Source organism: Somniosus microcephalus, chromosome 1 (genome assembly GCF_052327205.1).
Source record: "Somniosus microcephalus isolate GS21.2 chromosome 1, FLI_Smic_1.0, whole genome shotgun sequence".
NCBI lineage: Eukaryota > Metazoa > Chordata > Chondrichthyes > Squaliformes > Somniosidae > Somniosus > Somniosus microcephalus.
This window is the reverse complement of record NC_140987.1, coordinates 116,218,011-116,237,998: the sequence shown is the minus strand read 5'-3', so window position 1 is coordinate 116,237,998 and position 19,988 is coordinate 116,218,011. Positions and strand designations below refer to the sequence as shown.

The 19,988-nt window shown below is 41.1% G+C and overlaps 1 protein-coding gene across 2 annotated transcripts in view; it reads right to left on the bottom strand.

Annotated features, from left to right (window-relative positions):
- Window positions 1–19,988, bottom strand: part of LOC147124314 (dual specificity protein phosphatase CDC14A-like) — a 122,197-nt gene that overhangs the window by 36,022 nt on the left and 66,187 nt on the right. For both annotated transcript variants that reach the window (XM_085984898.1, XM_085984903.1), the window contains exon 4: window positions 10,206–10,298. In XM_085984898.1, the coding sequence (XP_085841024.1) occupies window positions 10,206–10,298 (93 nt within the window). The remainder of the gene's footprint in view (window positions 1–10,205; window positions 10,299–19,988) is intronic.

The following is a 19,988-nucleotide window of genomic DNA, read 5'->3' as shown; positions in this document are numbered from 1 at the left end:
AAGCCAAACCTACAGTTTGATGAAAAATCTGCTCAGTCCTGAAAAGCCTGGAGACAAATCATTTGTTGAATTAGTGGCTTTGCTAAAAGAACATTTCAACCCTAAGCCTAGTGAGATTGTACAGCGGTTCAAGTTTAAGTCAAGGAACAGGAAAGAGGAAGAGAGCGTAATGGACTATGTAGCGGTGTTGCGTAAATTAGCACAAGATTGCAATTATGGGAACAACCTGAAGGAAATGCTGCGAGATAGGCTAGTTTGCGAAATTATGGACAACCGAATGCAGTGTAGATTATTATCCGAGACTGGGCTTACTTATGAAAAAGCATTGGAACTTGCTCAAGCCATAGAGACAGTGAACCGAGATGTAAAAGAAATACAGGGTTCAGACAGGGCTAATGCTACGCAAGTTGCAGGTCAGGTTGTTGTGCACAAGTTGAACATGCGTCAGAAACCACAACGTGAGCATGCGATAGATGCAAGGGCGATCACCTGGCGAGTGAATGCCGGTTTCTGGAGGAAAAGTGCTACAAGTGTGGGAAACAAGGACACATAAAACGAGCTTGCAGGGCGAAATCACCTGTGGAGGAATCCAAACCGAAAGGGGGAGGACAGCAAAACCAAGGGAGAGAAGTGAAAAAACATGGAGTACACCACATTAGCGGGGAAGCGGAGGAAGAAGAGGACATGTTCATAATGTATAGCATGTTAGAGAACATTCCAAAAGTGGCTCCTATCACATTGCAACTGACAGTAAATGACTCTAAGGTGAACTTTGAAGTGGATACAGGGTGTGGCGTGACCATAATGAACAAGGCAGAGTACTCAAAATTGTGGAACTGTGTAAAAGTTCCAGAGTTGAAGCCTTGCTCCCTGCATCTTAAAACATATACAGGTGAACGAGTAGCGACATTAGGTATAACTAAGGTAACTGTGCAACACAGGGACACAGTGGAACAGCTACCTGTAGTTATAGTATCGGGTACCGGACCAAACCTGTTAGGCCGGGGCTGGATAAAAGAACTTAAGTTAGACTGGGGAGCAGTACATCAAATAGATGCGGGCAAACAGTTGACTTTGCAAGCAGTGTTGAGTGAACATGAGAGTGTGTTCAAGGAGGAACTTGGCACATTTAATGGCCCCCCAGCTAAGATTTATGTAGACAAGGAGGCACCGCCAAGGTTTTTTAAAACAACGACCTGTGCCTTATGTCATGAAGCCAAAGGTAGAGGCTGAGCTTGACCGTCTATTGAGAGAAAACATACTGGAGCCGGTGAAATGTTCGGAATGGGCAGCTCCCATAGTACCTGTGTTAAAACCGGACAATTCGGCAAGACTCCGTGGAGACTATAAATTGACTGTCAATCGGGTGTCCAAACTAGAGCAGTATCCTATTCCCAAAACAGAGGATCTCTTTGCAAACCTGGCTGGAAGAAAGAAATTCACAAAGTTGGATATGAGTCATGCCTACTTGCAGATTACACTGGATGACGAGTCAAAGAAGTATGTCACCATAAATACACACAAGGGCTTGTTTACATATAACCGCTTACCGTTTGGTGTCTCATCTAGTCCAGCTATCTTCCAGAGGACAATCGAAGGTGTACTGCAAGGGATTCCACATGTTTCCATCTATCTGGATGACATTCTGGTGACGGGAAGAACCGACCAGGAGCATCTGAGCACTGAGAGAGGTACTACAGAGATTGGAGAAGGCAGGGTTCCGGCTCAAGAGGAGTAAGTGCACTTTCCTGGGGAATGAGGCAGTGTTCCTGGGACACAGAGTGGACGCCACCGGGCTCCATCCACTCAAGGAGAAGGTACATGCACTGCAGGACGCCCCTGCTCCTACAAATGTGGCTGAGTTAAAAGCATACCTGGGACTGCTGAACTATTATAACAGGTTTTTACCAAACTTGTCAACTGTGTTAGCACCTCTTCACAAACTACTGCGCAAGGAGACACAGTGGCAGTGGGGAGAGGAGCAGGGGGTTTCATTTGAACAGTCCAAGAAACTGATGCTGTCGTCGGATGTGCTGGTTCACTACAATGCAGAGAAAGACATCATTCTCTCTTGTGACGCTTCACCTTACGGGGTGGGGGCAGTTCTTTCACACTGCATGGAAGATGGAACTGAAAGACCAATAGGGTTTATGTCCCGAACTCTAACACCAGTGAAAAAAAACTTCCCAGTTAGACAAAGAGGGGTTAGCAGTAATGTTTGGGTTACAGAGGTTCCACAAGTACATATATAGCAGGAAGTTCACCATATGCACCGATCATAAACCTCTTCTCTCTCTTTTCAACGAAATGAATGCAGTTCCACAGATGGTGTCATCCCGGATCCAGAGGTGGGCAGTGACGTTGAGGGCATATGAGTATGTCATCATCTACAAGGCGGGCAAGTACCATGGGAACGCAGATGCCTTGAGCCGTCTTCCACTGCCAGGCACACCTATCCGTGCAGCTCCGGAGGACAGAGTTTTGATGTTGGAGGACACTGACACGGCACTTGCGACTGCAGAGCAAGTAAGAACATGGACAGGTAAAGATCCAGTACTGTCTAGAGTTCGAGAATATGTGGTGAGGGGATGGCCACAGCATCCGGAAGGGGCTGACTTCACACCCTACAGTGTCAGGAAAACAGAGCTGAGTGTGCAGGATGGTTGCGTGTTGTGGGGAGCACGAGTGATTATTCCACGGCCAGCACGACAGTCTATCCTAGAGCAACTACATCAGTGTCATCCTGGGGTCTCGCGTATGAAAGCCTTGGCTAGGAGTTACTTGTGGTGGCCAAAGCTAGATGAGGAGATAGAAAATCTAGTCAAGATATGCAGCACTTGTCAGGAACACCGGAAGGCACCAGCAGCGGCTCCTCTCCACCCCTGGGAGTGGCCGGATAAACCATGGAGAAGATTGCACTTAGATTATGCGGGTCCATTCATGGGGAAGATGTTCCTCATAATCATTGATGCACATTCCAAATGGATGGATGTTTATCCTGTAAATTCTGCTTCCGCCACTACTACTATAGACTGCCTGCGTCGGAGCTTCAGTAATCAAGGGCTACCGGAGATCGTGGTGAGTGACAATACCACTTGTTTTGTGAGTACAGAGACGAAAGAGTTCTTGAGAAAAAATGGCATAGTGCAGGTGACCTCGACTCCATATCATCCGTCCTCGAATGGACTTGCGGAGAGAGCCGTACAAACATTTAAGGAGATGATGAAAAAAAGTGCAGAAGGGAGTTTAGCAGCCAAAGTGTCACGGGTTCTGTTGAGCTAAAGAATAACACCTCAATCCACCACAGGACTCTCTCCTGCTGAGATGTTATTAGGTCGTAGACTATGCTCCACTCTTGACCTTGTCCACCCAGACCTAAAAAGGAAAATGGAAAACAGACAAAACAAATAAAAAGAGAACCATGACAAAGAACAAAGAGCCGAAGTTTTGGAGAAGGAGATGCGATCCTTACCAGGAATTTCAGTTATGGACCAAAGTGGATTCCTGGCTTCATAGACTCAATGACAGGTCCAGTATCATACAAGGTCATGTTGGGAGATGGTAGCGTAGTACGCATACATGTAGATCAGATACTTCCCAGACAAGGAGAAATTGAAATGAAGGTTCCAGATGCAATGACTGAAGACAGGGTTGCCCCCAGTTATCCAAGTGCATCTGTGGTGCCACCACCATGGACAGAGACAATTCCACAGGAACCTATCCGTCAAGTGGAAACCATCGTTGCAGAGTCAGATGCTCTGAGCACTGCTCAGGAGCAGCTGGTGGCTTCACCACAAACAAGCAGGGACTTTACTGTTAGACGTTCACAAAGGTCTCACAAGCCACCAGAGAGATTGATATTGAACTGTTAGATTCGTCAAGTATGGAACATGATGAATGGAGACTCCTTATGTGACCCTCAGGAATGGTTGTTTGTTAAGAAATTCATACTGAAATCTTAAGGGGGGGGGAGGGATATAGTAATCTGGGATGTTATGATTAAGGTTATCCACCAGGTGGTGCTGTAGCCAATGCTGCTACTAAGGTCAGAGGTTTGCTTCCTGTATAGGTCAGCACAAGGTGGAATGCCAGGATGCTGATGCAGGCTGTCTGTAACGTGTTTCCCAGTTGTTAATAAAGTACTTGTGTTAATTCTACGATATCGCCTCAGTCCTTGTTCCACTTAATGGATTTCATCACAATCACAGCCCCCATTTCAGAGCTGCAGTATAACCTACCCAAAATCACATGAATCAAATTACAGCTGGTGGTAACTAGACCCACCCGAGGGTAATTTGTCTGTCGTGTCTAAACCTAATCACTGTCTGCCAAATCGCTACAGCGGCTCCTGCAGTGCCACTACATTTTCAAATAAAAACATAATTTGCACCCAGTGAAATTCCACTTTGGAGTCTCTGGATTCTAAGCTCATCAGATTCTATTTTTCCTCTGTCTGTTAACTGTGTAGAACATTATTTATGTTGCTTATTTATGTCTTAGCAACAACAACAACTTGCATTTATATAGTGCCTTGGGACGTTTTACTACGATAAAGGCGCTATATAAATATAAATTGTTGCTGTTGTTGCTATAGTCTAATAAACATTTTCCATGCTATTGTCAGTTTCCTTTGCGTAGCTGACTACCTTTCAGAAGTTAGATCAGTGAGGCCTTGGAAGCATGTCAATTTTTTTAGTGGGTTCCCCGACAAAAAAAAAGTTTGTAAACCATTGCTATTTACTTTCTCCTTCTTACTTTCTCCTTCAAGATGCATTCTACAATATTTTTGAATTGATTTAATCCTGAATGTGTCAGTATAGACAGGACAATGCAACTCATTAAAAGTAAACCTAGCAAGAGTTTTCAAGAGCTGCAGTGCACGTTATACAGAGCAATATGCTCACGAGTGTTACTTAGTTAGGCTTTTGAGAACATCCTAGAGCTTTCATCCCTCTTCCCAGTTGCTCATTTTAGCTGAAACAAGTGCATAACCTTCTACCCATCACCAAGATTGTCTATTATCCTCCATAACAACTATCATTTCCACCCTTATCTCATCACACCCTGTCACCTTTTAGCTTCACTTCCAAAGTTGTATCTTCTATAAACTCTGATTTCTCTAAAATTACCAAATTAGACTGTCCTGAAGTCTGCTATTATACTGCTATTGATTTCTTTTTATATTGTAGTACTACTAAACTTTAGCCTTTGCCTGTTAAGCACGGAAGTTTAAGTCAATTTATAGTACCTTTCCTTTTAAGTGTATTATACATGTACTGTATACTTAATAAATCTAATACCCGATATTCAATGTATAAGAACCTTATTGTTTTGATGAGTAAATTATAAACACCTATCCTCCAACATCATGCCCATCCCCAGCACCTCTGCTCTCACCAATCTCCCATTGAATTAAAAATCCTTATTCTCATTTATAAATCCATCCACAACCTCTCCGCACCTTACTTGCGTAATCTCCTCCAGTCTTATGAGCTGGTGCATCCTCCGCCCTTCCAATTCTGAACATTTCTGCATCCTCACTCTCTCGCTCCACCTTTAATGGTGGCTCCATTGTCCATCTTGACCCTAGACTCTGGAACGCACTCCCTAAACCCTTTCACCTTGCTAACTCTCCCTACATTCAATAGCCACTCAAAAATTAACTCTTCCAGCATAGCTTCAGTTATCGCCTGTAACAATTTTTCCATACTTACTAAATACTGCACAAACACAACATTTTAAAAAAATGACAGGTTAATGTGGGTTTTTTTTTGTTAAGTAACTGGGCTCCGGCCTTCAACTGTCTGCCAGTCTTTTGATCTGCAGATTAGACAAGGTGCTGACGTTTTATCCTAGGTTAATCTTATTAAACACCAGAGAATTTAGCAGGGAAGTTCTCCCCGGTTTCCTGGTCAATATGTATCTGTCAACCAACATCACTAAAATAGATTACCTGGTCATCTGTGGGACCTTGCTGTGCACAAATTGGCAACCATGTTTCCTACATTACAACCACGACTACACTTCAGAAGTATTTCATTGGCTGTAAAGCATTTTCGGATGTCCGGGGTCATGAAAGGTGCTATAGAATTGCAAGTTCTTTCTTTCATTATTTTAGAGAAAAAGATGTACACCACTCTCCGTGTTATGCTGATGACTACAACTCCAAGAATGATGCTGAAGCCTGCCATTTTCTACTCAAGAGTACAAAGTAAGAACGATCGTGCTAACAAAAGGTCATGGCACATTGTGAATGGAAAGTTATCACTGCGATCAAAAAAAAATTCCATTGCTTTACAGACCCTTCCCAATTTTTTTGTCCCACAATGGAAATGAGATCCAGGGAAACAATTTTGCAAACAGCTGCCAACCCAATTCATCACTCAGTGGTGCGGTTAAATTTTTCTTATGATCCAGTGGTTTTAATTGTCAAGTTCGTTACCTCAATCCCAATCTTCCTCCCCTCCCATACTCAGAATGGGACCACAATGTGCTCCAGGCCCCAGACCCATGAGCAAAACAGGATACCAATTAATATACTAATATATACACACATTTTCAAGAAACCCCACTTATATTTTTTTAAATAAATTTTTCACAAATTGTAACAATTCTTAGATGTCTTTATTCTCCTTTTACTCTTTGTGCTATCGTTGCTGTAGAGATTGGCAACTGATGCAGCCCATACTTTCCAGTTTCGACACAGGAGGAATGCATTAGCCCTGCTGTTCATTCCATCAATCATCTACCCACGTTCTACTTTACCCACCTCTTGATCGATTATGCTCAACTTTTCCATACAATTTTCCTTGCAACTCTCAAATAACATGCCACCTTATTCTTCTCGTCATAATCAGTCACACACATATTTAGTGCTAGTTCAAAGATCCTCTCATCATTCTTCTTGTCCAACATTAACCTCTTTTCTATTCCATTTGCTTACTATTCTGTCCCATCCCATTTGGATCTTTTTCATATATCTTCAGGTCACCTATTTTTCACACTCATATTCCAACAATGAAAGCTTCCACTACAGTATTGTATAATTAAAAAAGGCAATTTATGACGTCAAGCTGTCAGCAAACTCAATTAAGTAATCCAGACTCTAAATCCTGGACATCTGCCAAAAGCTATAATGGAAATAGTATCATAATTGAACTCTCTAATAAGAGGTGCATATTTGGCATCTGGAAAATTGCTGTGGTCAAATTATTTTTTCCCCTAGGTCTAATAATATTTCATATTTCTCCCTTTCAATTCAAAATGTTTGATCCTCCAGCAGAGATTCCATAGATACTCACCCAAAGGCTCTATTTAAGTTTGAGTCTTAACACGCTATGAGACAATCAGAGACACCACAATTAAGCCTGATCCTGCCCTCAGTGTAAAATCTCACACGTGTACCAACAGTTACAAAGCTCTTCACCAGAGATGGCACAGAAACATTCTAATATCTTCCTAATTTTCTATTTATAAAAATGAAGTGAGGGAACATTGTTTTAAATAAGTATGATTATTTAATTCCAATGATGGCTATTCTGAACATTCAAGTACTTCATTAAACCCATCATGTCCTCGTTGTCCACCGCAACTAGCTGCTGTGTTGAAAATCTCATTTGCATGGAAGTAGTATTAAATTCACAAGCTAGTTAGTTTTCAAATGCTAATTCTTTAGTAAGCTATACAGAAAGTGTGAATATTCAACTACAGGACTCCAAACAAATGACAACAACCACGCAAGTTAATGGGGTATTATACACACACTTATTCAAAATGTAATTCCAAGTAAATAGGATGGTACTAAGCCACACAGACCAGAAAGGTCCTAGAATCAATTCCTGGTCTCTAATGGCCCATAATTTGCAATCAGCATCGAAGCAAAGGCATTCACCTCTGGCCCCGAAGTAAATTTCCCATAAAGGTCTCACGATCTCTGTGGGGAGAAGTTCGGCTTTTCCGATGCGTAATTGAAATCAACGCAAGTTAATGGGGATTCCCAGCGAAGAGCTGCTGTGACATCAACAAGCTATCTAAGCAGCCAATCAAAATACAGAATTCTCTCAGACAGCAAACCAGGAAGTGGGTAAGCTCCTTTGATTCTAACTTTTTAAAAAAAAATTAAAAAAAAAAAAAAAAAAAAGTGTTAGAGAGCGCAAAACAAAATTTGGGGCTCTCCCATAGGGAAAAGACAAACCTGAAATAAAGATGAACAATCTTAAAAAGTTTCTTAAAAATTTTCATTTTTATTAAAATGGGTAAGTTTGACATTCCACAAAATTTAAATTAGCTTTTCAGGGACATAACCTTTTCTTAGCAGTCAATATGCTGTTAAAACGCCAGTTACACCTAATCCAAAAGGGTCTAACTTTCAATGGGGTATTTAACAGCGGTATTACGGCGGAAAAGCCGGAGTTTTTGTCAGTTTCCATAATATGACCGTTTACACTGATTGCCGGCTCTTTTGCGGGGGGGGGGGGGGGCCGGGGGTGTGGGGGGCTCCACAGCACAGCCTGTGGAGCAGAAGTTAATGGCAGACCACAACTTCAGGATTTCCACGTTAGGCTGCGCAGGCGCTAAATAATGAAGTTGCGATCAGTTTCAAAGGCGAAATGACAGCGAACACAGTCATCAGGACCGCAAGTTCCGGGCCATTGAGTTAGATGATCTCAACATGAATGGCAGCAGCAGAACTAGGCTAGGCCTCAGTGTCTCTTATGCTGGGTTGCGAGAGGGAAGAAAATTTAAAAGATAAAATCAGACAGGGTTCCCGCCCATGACTGTTATATAGCGAGCCTACTGGCAAATGAGGGCAGGATAAAGTTAGGTCACTGTGCCTCTCGACAGTCAAATAACCTGCAAAGAGTCATGTCCAGGTTAAGCTAGGAGAAATGGTCATTTGTGTAAGGAATTGAAAAACTGTCAAATCTTTGCATTCAGCATGGGTGAGCAGAAAATTAGTTCAAGTTTGGTGACCCTCTGCTATCATTGCACGATATCTTATAGGAATATAAAGAATTATTCACAATACAACTTAAAACACATTAGAACTTAAATGTAAAAACCACTGTTAACTCAAGAGTCTGCAAAGTAGATTGGGGAGGAGGCAAACAGCCTTAAGGGGAAAAAAAGTCAGTATTTTAACACCAACTGTGCTCACATGCAAGTTTCTTTGGCATTTGGGTGTACAAGTGCTCCTTCTGCACTCAAGGAGACTGCTTTATGATTCCCAAGGACATTGCTAAGGAGGGGGGTTCCATGTTGCTCATTGAACCACTGCTATCTTACATCATGACAATGGATATTAGCTTGAGTGTTAGAGCTTTTCTGGAACAATAAGGAGCCCAGGGTCTCTGGTCCAGAGAAAATAATTCCTTGTTAACTCCAGGCAGAACATTTTGCAGAGATGTATTCCTCTCAAGTTATGAAGAGGAGTTCACATTTAGACAACTTGAACATATGCAGTGTTCAGTAAAGGCCATGTAGCATTTGGAGTTCAAAGCCGAACACAAATATCGTCAGAGGGAAAAGCTGAGGGAGCAATAAGACTAGGCAAGCCATCATGGCTAAAACTCAACCATGGGCATTTGTGTCTCTACAGTTACTGGACCTTCTTCTAATCTTATTTTAACATACATCGTTTAAAGTTACATTTCTATATTAGTACATTACAGAAAGAAATGTGCCAGTATGTACGTCATCAAGATAGCAATAATTTTAATACCGGGAACCACAAGCAAATTCACAAAAAGCAGCTTGTGATTGTTCAGATATTTTACTAGTATTCATTCAACAGCAGTACCCCAAAGCATAATTAAGACCTTGAATTACATGCTACAAGAAACAAAGTATTAAGTTGTTAGGTAAAAATTCATTGAATGCCAGGAACATTTTTTAAAAATCATTAAAATAATGGACTAAACTTATAAACACTCCAATCCTTTTCAGGAGGATTGTCCTTTTTTGATTGAAATATGTAACCCCACTTTTATTAGTCTTCCTCCCTTATTCACATCAGAGCAGCAAATTTATCTCTCAATCTCTAAGCTTAATTAGCAGTTGTGCTCAAATTACACTTATTTAGCTGATTGAGTTAATGTAACTATTGCATATCCGTTAACTTGGCCAGGGATAGAAAATATAATGTGAGCATCCCACAGTACTTCTCCAGGATGACTATGCATTTAAAGGAATCATATAACACTTACCGAAAAGGACCCAATAAGGACAGCTGCATTTGCCTGTTTCTTCTGATCACAACCTGTATAGTGAACTATTTTCTTCCTTCCCATGGGAAATGACTACAATGAAAACAAAATGATCACAATGCAACTGCATGTACCAAGCTAAACGACAGAAGTTATTTCTAATTAGAAAAAGTGCTAGGAACACATTGGCTTCATGTCGACAATGTACTTTACGATTTTGCTGAAAACCAACTTGCCTACTTTAAAACAATTTAGTCTAACTAGTCAATCTCCCAATGGTGTTGCACACAGCAATTCAGGTGTAATCTACAGGTGAAGCAGGGCTAGAGGGTGGAGGATAATTGGACTAGGGAGTGCAATTCCATCCATGTTAAAGTCATACATACCCTCTTATTTTTATATTGCACTAAAAATTTGTATGTCTACATTTATAACGGAAAATGCCTATGTAAACTTCTGCTGTAATTACACCCTCCCACCAGTGGTGGCACTGCAGTATCTACACTAGAGCATCATTACAGTGTGACAAGTTAACATAGGCAGGTTTCCATTATAAATGTGGAAATTGGAATTGATAATGGAAAAGTCAACAGATGTGCATACAGGTCTAAGATTTTTTTTATTACATTAAAAGTTGATCTTCTGTGGTGTTGCATGCATTAATATGATCTCTCTCTCCTCAAGTTGTCTCTCCCACTCTATTCCTTCCTTCCTATTCTGCTTCTCTTCCCCGAACTCTCGTTTATGCTTCTCTCACTATTTCTTCTTTCCTTTCAGATGCAAGGTGGGTGGTATAGCAGGGAAAGAAGGCACCAATAGATGCAGATTGGATTTGGGGTGGGAGTTGCTAGGAAAATGTGGCCTTCAGCAGCTCCCTTCCTAACCGCTCCCTCGATCACTCATGCTTCCCTCCACCACTAATTTGTGCGTACACACACCCCAGCTGTGAGCCATCAGCATTGGCCTTTTCTAACTGCCAACAAAACACAGTTGAGTTAATTAGCTGGCTTAAACATTACAAGGACACACTATCGCCCCCTTACCCCTCCCCGAACCCCAGTCTATCCCATTCTAAACTTTTTAGAATGCAAAATAAAGGCTAAAACAGCTGTGATTAGAATACTGTCATTTCTTCTCTCAGTCTATATTTTTTTAAAAACATGAATTTTACTCAAGTAAAGCTTTTGAAAATTGTCATCTAGCTTTTCTTCAAATTATTTTGAAAAGCTTGAGCAGAAACTGCTGGAAGCTGAGGAAAAAATAAAATTCCTCAGTATAGTTTACTGAATGGTACTGGTACATTCTGGGAAATTAGGTACACTGCACAACCCAAATTCAGCTCACAGCTCTCACCAAAAATATCAACTCCAAGGCTTTTGGAAGAGTGAGGCCTTCAATTAAATACTTAAGACACACAAAAAAATTCAATGGATAAATTTAATCATGTTATTGTGGAATATGCAACTTAAGATTTTGGTTAAACTCTTATTTTAGACATAAATTTCAGTTACTGGAGGAAAAAAAATGTCAAAGCATTGAGGAAACCCAGTGGCCAGATGGCTGCGTGATGAGTTTACATAGGTATTTTCTATTATATACTGTAAAAAGTTCACAGGAAGTGCACTCAGCCACAAGTTTTTAATATACTATAAATTGATTCCAGATATCTATATTACCATACCCATAAAATATCAAAATTGAGCTGCTTTGAAAAAAAAACTTTTACAATCACTTTTGGGCTGGACTGTGTGCTTATTATGGTGAATAATATCAGTGGAGAGAGAAACAGAACAGGCAAAAGTTAGAGATGTAACAGATTTTAAGCAAGTGCAGAGGCAGGGAAAGGGGGAGGGGAGAAAAGAACAAAAGGGAAGGTCGGTGATAGGGTAGAAGGCAAGAGAGATTAAAAGACAAAAGAGATGATGGTGTGAGGCAAAAGGAGATGGTAATGGAACAAGTAAAGAAACAAAAGATGGGTCTAGAAGAGGTGTAAATGGGAATAGCAGAATCATCAACAGCTGCCGTCCGAAAAAATGGGGGCAGAGGTTATGTTCTGAAATTGTTGAACTCAATGTCAAGTCCGGAAGGCTGTAAAGTGCCTAATCGAAAGATGAGGTGCTGTTCCTCGAGCTTACGTTGAGCTTCATCGGAACAGTGTACGAGGCCGAGGACAGAGAGGTCAGAGTGGGAGTGGAGCAGAGAATTAAAGTGACAGGTGACCAGAAGCTCGGGTCACGCTTACAAACTGAATGGAGGTGTTCCGCAGTCACCCAATCTGCGTTTGGTCTCCCCAATGTAGAGGGGACCACATCGTAAGCTCAACATAAGCATATCTAACAATTTCCAGTTTTGACGAAAGGTCATTGAACTGAAACGTTAACTCTGTTTCTCTCTCTCCACAGATGCTGCCTGACCTGCTGAGTATTTCTAGCATTTTCTGTTTTTATTTCAGATTTCCAGCATCTGCAGTAGTTTGCTTTTGAATATCAGTACTAGGGAATGGGCAGCTTTATAAAGGTTTTGGTGCAAGAAGGGTGCTTTTCTGAAAATCAAGGTTAAGGATCTCTGCTGGGTGGTACCAAAACGAGCACTGTATCTAGTTACTCTATACTTGACCTTAGGATGTCTGGTGTCATCCTATCATCTCTGAATGAGACTACCAAGTAACCCTGACTCAGAGAGTTTTGTACTGTGTATTGTCAAACCAATACCAATTGGTTCCCCAAATTCAATTTTGTATGAGATCTCTATTGCCTGCAGAAAGGAGAATTCCTCCCCTTAACCATACCACCAATCGGGTCGTAGAAGCAGAAGGGTAGTGTTTCAACAGAACCATTCAGCTCAATACCACCAAATGTGTATATTTCAGACTTCAGCCTTAAATGTGTGGTCTGAAATGCAGCATCAGCTTTCAAGTGGTTGTACCACAACACAGCTGCGATATTACGGATATCTATATTAACATATAGTCACAAGTGCACATCTCTAAGTATTGTTTTACTAATCTAGCTCCAACTATTAGGGCTGGATTTTGTCAATAGGGAGCTTTTGGACCCCCACTTGTCGGGTTTTAGTCCCGCCTTTTAGTGGCCAACCCACGCTATTTCCCCTTGATTGACCTTGTTAAGCCCGCCCAGCGGGCTTAGCAGGCCAATTGAGGGAAAGCCGGTGACAGAGAACGTCAGCGTATGACGTTTCATCTGTCAAAATTTTTTTGACAGATGAATTGTCATCGTTTGACAGCTCTGTGAAGCTGTCAAACACTGACATTCTCTGTTGTTTGGTGAGTCCTTGTATTCAAGACTCATCAAACCTATCTGCTGAGCAGAAAGCAGAGGGCTGTTACATCAGAGAATGCAGCGGCCATCTGTCATCTCTGCCGGTGAAATGCGGGAGTCTCCGGTTCCCCAACTGTTGAAGCCTGCAGGAAGAAACAAAAAGTAAGTAAACATTTTCTATCACTTTACACTCACCTCACATACTTACCTCTCCATACTTGCACCCATCACTCACTTCTACAGCGCACTTTTGGACCCCTCCGACTCCCACAGACCCAGGCGGGGTTTCCAGACGTCGGGAAGCCCACGCTTGCAAGAGTAAAATGGGCAGTTAAGTGGCTGTAATCCCCTTCCCGCCTCGGGGAGGCGGCTCCCAGCGCGGGTCGGGGGCGGGATGAGCACCCGCCCCCAGATTCTGCCATTTTCCCGGCAGTCCCGCCTCCCCAGGGCTGGCAAAATTCCTCCCTTAGAGACAACAAGCTTCTTTTCTCCATAGTTTTTATTTGAAAGACAGTCACTTTGCAAACAGTGCATATTCTCAAGCAATCAATCTCCAAGTTTTAAGCACCAGAACATAAGCCAAGAACAGATATTAAAACCCATTAAAATCTTTACAATCTATTTTCCACCCTATTATTTACTATACTATCCAATACTGAGTTGTATCAATGTGCAGTAGTTGGAATTTAATGTCAGCTGTTGCCAGCAACCCTGAGAGGATACAGTCTGACCTTCTCTGTATACGTGTTTATTATTTTAAAAAAACAAGCTCAATTCCAAATCAAATCCCAGAGCACATGCCATTCATCTAATCCTGGTTACAGAAGCATTATCAAATTTCCAACCAACTCTAAACATGCACCATGTTTTAACCTCAGAGCCTTTTCTGTACTTGATGCAGTTATGTTCCAACCACACATTTAAAGGGCAGTTAGTCCACACCAACAGCTGCTGTACGTGGGCTTGCAAGAGCACTTGCTGTTGTAACCAATTTGATATTAGGAACCACACCAGCCTATCCAGAGTTTTGAAAAATAGACTGTTGCCCCAGTGCTCTCTGAACATGGGATGTCTTGGATCTTTTTACAACTACCTGCGACATGGAGTGACTGATGAATCACAATGGGAAAACATCCAAGTCAAGACAGTTTCATCCTAATGGCTTAATGATTATGCATATCTTGATGTAGTAGATGTCAAAGTAATCCCAGGCTCAATCCCTGGCAAAACTGATGGTATAGTGCTCTCCTGATAGCTCAATGAACCATCAAATGTGGAACTGAACTAAACAAACTGAGGATCTCAGCTTTAATCCTCGGCTCCATTGAGCAGATTTAAACCAAGGTGGCAGCAGGGGCATTACAAATGGCCCAAGTTTGGAGGGGGGGGGGGGGGGGGGGGAGGGAAGAGAGCTCTCTGCTCCTGATTACTATCTAGTGATCTGAATTGAAAAGTAGGCATATAGGCACCAGGTAAGGATGGGATCAGGTTTAGGCTTGAGCTTAGACTTGGCCTCAGCTGTGTGGCAATCTCCTCTCCTCCACCACCCCAAACGAGTAGCCTGCTGTAACCTACTGTCGGCACTCACATGGTAAAGGTGTTCATAAGCAAGGTCCTCAAGGGCAATCTCCATTCATCCACGAGTGGGGTACTCAAAGTCAAACTTAAATCACTCTTCAGGAGAGTAGAGAAAGTGGAAAATTGAAGTGGACAAAGAAGAAAAGGAGCAAAAAAATAAATGAGGGGATAGTAACAGGGCCATTCTCTCCCTCACCCCCTCTTCTGGTTAGAATTCTATTGGCATTGGCCTAGAAGCAGACTGCCCATCCTCTCTGGTAGAATTGGTGCATGGCATGAGGTGGGTGAAGAATCAGGTAAAAGCAGAGAAATTGGTTGGGGGCAGGGGGGAAAGAGACAAAAAAAAAGCAAAACTTAACTTAGCTGGATGTCAACAACGATATCTTTACGATTGCACAAGCAGTTCTGGCATAAAGTTTACAACTAAATAAGCTTCTGGGGTGGGAGGGTTTAGGCCACTTGACCAGCAATTTGATGACCAGCTTTCAATGTAGATCCATGAGATCTAAAGACAATACTGTAAATTGTAAGACTTTAATTTTGCTGTAAAGTGAATGCAATTCAGATGATGACTTGAGTAGTTAATGGTTCTTAACAAGGCTAGTCAGTTTAACACACAACAGAAACACACTAAACTAAACACCTTAAAGTGGAACCCTGATTTGAAAGCTTGCTTACAAGTATAAAATATTGCCACTGATCTGAATACCACAACAATTTGGGTGTAAATTAAACAAAAACAGACCAACATTGTGTGACAGTAAGTTATGTAGATAGGATCAGGAAGTTACAAAACTACGTCAACAGATTAAGTGAGTGGTTAAAACTGTGGCAAATGGAATTCAATGCAGGGAAGAGTGAGGTCATCCACTTTGGATCCAAGAAAGACAAAGTGGAATATTTTCTTAATGGTGAGAAACTAAGAATTGTGGAAGAGCAGAGAGTTTAGGGTGACCATGGAAATAAAATCACAAAGCTAGTGTGCAGGTACAAAAAGTAATTAAACGGCTAATGGAATGTTAACTTTTATCTCCGGGGATTGGATTTCAAAACTGAGGAAGTGATCCTTCAGTTGTATAAAGCCTTGGTCAGACCCCATGTGGAGTACTGCATTCAGTTCTGGGCATCAAACTTCAGGAAGGATATATTGGTCTTGCAGGGGGCACAGTTCAAATTCAGAGTTTAAAGGGTTAAATTACAAGGGCAGGGTGCATAAACTTGGCTTGTATTCCCTTCAGTTTAGATGGTTGAGGGGTGATCTAAGCAAGGTGCTTAAAATGATTAAGGGTTCGATAGAATAGATACAGAGAAGCTATTTCCTCTGGTGAGAGAATCCAGAACAAGGTGCCACAATCTTACAATTAGAACTAGACCATTCAGGAGTGAAATCAGGAAGCACATTTTCACCCAAAGGGTAGTGGAAATCTCCCCCAAAAGTTTGCAGATACTGGGTCAATTAACATTTTCAAGACTGAGATCGATAGATTTTGTCAGCCAAGAGTATCAAGGATATGGATCAAAGGCAGTTAAATGGAGTTGAGCAACAGATCAGCCATGATCTGATTGAATGGTGGAACAGGCTCGAGGGGCTGAATGGCCTACTCTACACACTGGTACTACATTGGTGTAACAACTTACATTTCTATAGTGCACATGTACAGGAAGAGTTCTCAGACTTGAATAAGGAATGGTGGGGTGGAAATGTAGTTGCAAGGCAACACCACATTCCAGGACTTTGGAAGTATAGATAAATAATTACTCACTAATAAACAGTGAATGTTATGGAAATGTGTGTAAGTATCAGATGAGTACATATCCAACTTAGCTGTGATGCCCTGTGATGGAATAGATGGATGATACTGTCAAGCATAGAATAATGGCCACCTGGGCACAGTATCAGAGGGTTCCTGATGCCCGTGGAAACATATCTCAAAGAATCAATGCCTTCAACAGGAAGGAGAGAGAAATCACTAAGAAAATATTAGCAAAAAGAAAGTGGAGGTGAAAGTACAGCTTTTGTGCTGTATTTTACAGTAACAATGGAATTTCATGCTGACAGCACGCAAGGAATAAAGTACTAGGTGCATATTGGGCATTATAATTACAGGACAAATTATTGTTTCAACAGTAATCCAAAACCCTTCTTGATTTAATAAATAAAATCCTACTGGCCCTAATACACAAACAAGCAACAGCTTCGGATGGTTTCTTTCCATTAATTGCTTGATACTTTCCAGAATTAAAAAAAGGTTCATTTCTAATTTGCTCACGTTATCGGAGATGCAAATGTTGGTTGAATCATTAATCATGCAGTCACCTCAAAATAAATCGGGGCACTTGACAAACATCCCAGGTTTCCTAACCAGGGAACATTTTACAATATGCTTTAATGCCAATATCTATTTCTCTTAACATATCATTAAGTAATCCTATTATCATTAAGCAATCCTACGATTAGGTGAGCATTTTTTGTGAAAACTGAAGCACATTTTCAGGAATTATGCTTCACTTTGAAGTGGATCAGCACTGTACCAATGCCTGCTCTAGGCAAAATTAATTTTTCACATGCTAGTACTTGCTGCCAGATTTGTTTTCCCTACAGGTTTTCCAACAAAGTATCATTTGACATTGCATTTAATTTTTCACGCTCTCCTTCCCAAAAAGGACTGAAAATGTAAGACAATTAGCTCTAGAATAAGACTGATGGAATGTGGGCAGTGTTTTCTTTTCTCCTGTTATATTACAGTACATGGGGTGGGAGAGAGAAAGTGTATCTGTGTATTACGTTCATTTAAATATTCATTCCAATTTAGAACAATGGTTCAATTCAGATTCAATGGTTGGCAGCAACTCAAATTTTTCTGCACATTCAAGTTATCAGATAGCTGCAAAGGGAAGTTTCCCTTACAAAACTACAACGTTTCACAATTTATTGCAAAATACAGGAAACTTGGCCTGTGTAAAGTGTCAGCACTAAAGCAATTATGCTTTTTTTGGAGGAAGTAAACAAAAAATATATATATTTTGGAATCAAGGTGAGATATCTCGGAGGGGGAATGGAAACCTTTCCCACTTTGAGCATTCATCGTCAAGCATTCAATTATTAATTACTGCATATTCAGATGAAGGATAAAATTCCTCCTTCCTTGGGCCAACATACCTCAACCCTAATCTCGGAGTACCTCCTACATCAGCCATTCCTTGTGGTCTCAATTAAATTGCCTATTTGTGATGGAGTCTGAACAATTCTAGAGATCCATAACTACTCAGAACAGGGTTAAGACTGCTCACAGACAACAGGAAAAGATACAGTCAGCAGTAAAGAAGCATTTCATAACATCAGTTTGGGCTAGCTTCAAACCCAGGTTTCAACACTGAAAACGGCAGTGTACTAATCCAATCTCCTTAAGTTTAAGATATTATCAATCTTTATATTTGGTCCCATATTCCCATTAGTGTTATATATTCAGCCACTGCCTTTTCTCCCCCACCCTGGGGGTGCAATAAAACTGGAAGGGGGAAAACAGAATGTTGTTCAGATGCAGCACAAATGCTCATACTAACTCACTGGTTAAAGAAACAGTATCTCCTCTGCCCCTCTCACCCAATTTTACTAATTTAGGTCCAAATTACTACAACTAGGGCTGAGCTTTTCTGCATCAAATTCCAGTGATTTTTGTTTTGTGTGCAGAAGAGGTGCATTTTCACTTTAAAGTTTGCATTTCTTCCATCTGTCCCCCAAAAAATCACAAGTATTTGACAATACATCACATTTCTTTCATGAAAACACTTCTTTATCCCTCACTAAAGTATAAGCTTGAATACATCTGCTACACCTGGAGACACTCTTCTAATATCTCTTGCACTAATTTCCTTCTGATCTAAATTATAAAAGATCTTATATCTGTGCACACTTCAGTCAACTTTTATGTCCACATTTAAAAGGGAAAATGCTTATGTAGAACTTATCAGGCTATAATTAAACCATCCTCCACCCTCCAAAATTGTGGACATTGCAGTGCCAATATTAGCAGGAAGATGTAATTACAGCATGAACAAAGTTACATAACCAGTTCCCATTATAAACATGGACATAGAAATTTACAATGGAAACAAAAATAAGGACAGAATGTATGACTTCCAGATGGAGACTGAAGTATGTCTCCTCCCTTTCCACCCACGCCTGCTATCCTCTAGTCACCTGAAGACAACACCAGGGCTTGAATTCCATGTGCAATGCCACAGGAGATTGACTAATTGCATTGCTAAACCCACCCACCTGTTCAGCACTTATTGGCCCAGAAATTCGGGTCCCCACGGGTGAGTACACGCTGGGTACTCACGCGTAGGCCCAACGAAAGTGCCGGTTTCGTGCATGCACTGCGCATTCGTGGGAAACGGGAACTTCCGTTCCCTTAAAGGAAGTGGTTCACAGGTCGAACACGTGCACCAGAGAGGCAGAGTGTGTGCCTGGAACTTACTTTTTTTTGCCGCTTTCTCCGGGAGGGTAAGTCTCCAGGAGTTACACTTTTAAAAAGCAGTCACAAGGCCTGCTTTTAACAAAGTAAGTGGTGAATTAAGTAAAATTAAAACATTTTTTCCACAGGTTTATTATTTTTAAATACTTTAAAGAAAGGTAAGTTTATTTTTAGCCCCGTTAGAAACTGTAATTAATTTTTTCAAAAATTTAAATTATTGTTTAAAAGTTATTTTATGTATAGTTATTTTAAAAATGTGATTTAAAAAAAAAAAATTATTTGAAGTTTATGATGTTTTGGGGCTGATTTGTATTTATAATTTGGTCAGCTCTTCCTGTCAAATTTATGAATGGGCATTCCCTGCTACCATTGGTTCTCCATGGCCCACGTGATCCCAGGGGACACTTCGAACTAACTGCACCCCTGGGATATGCAAGCACTACACGCTG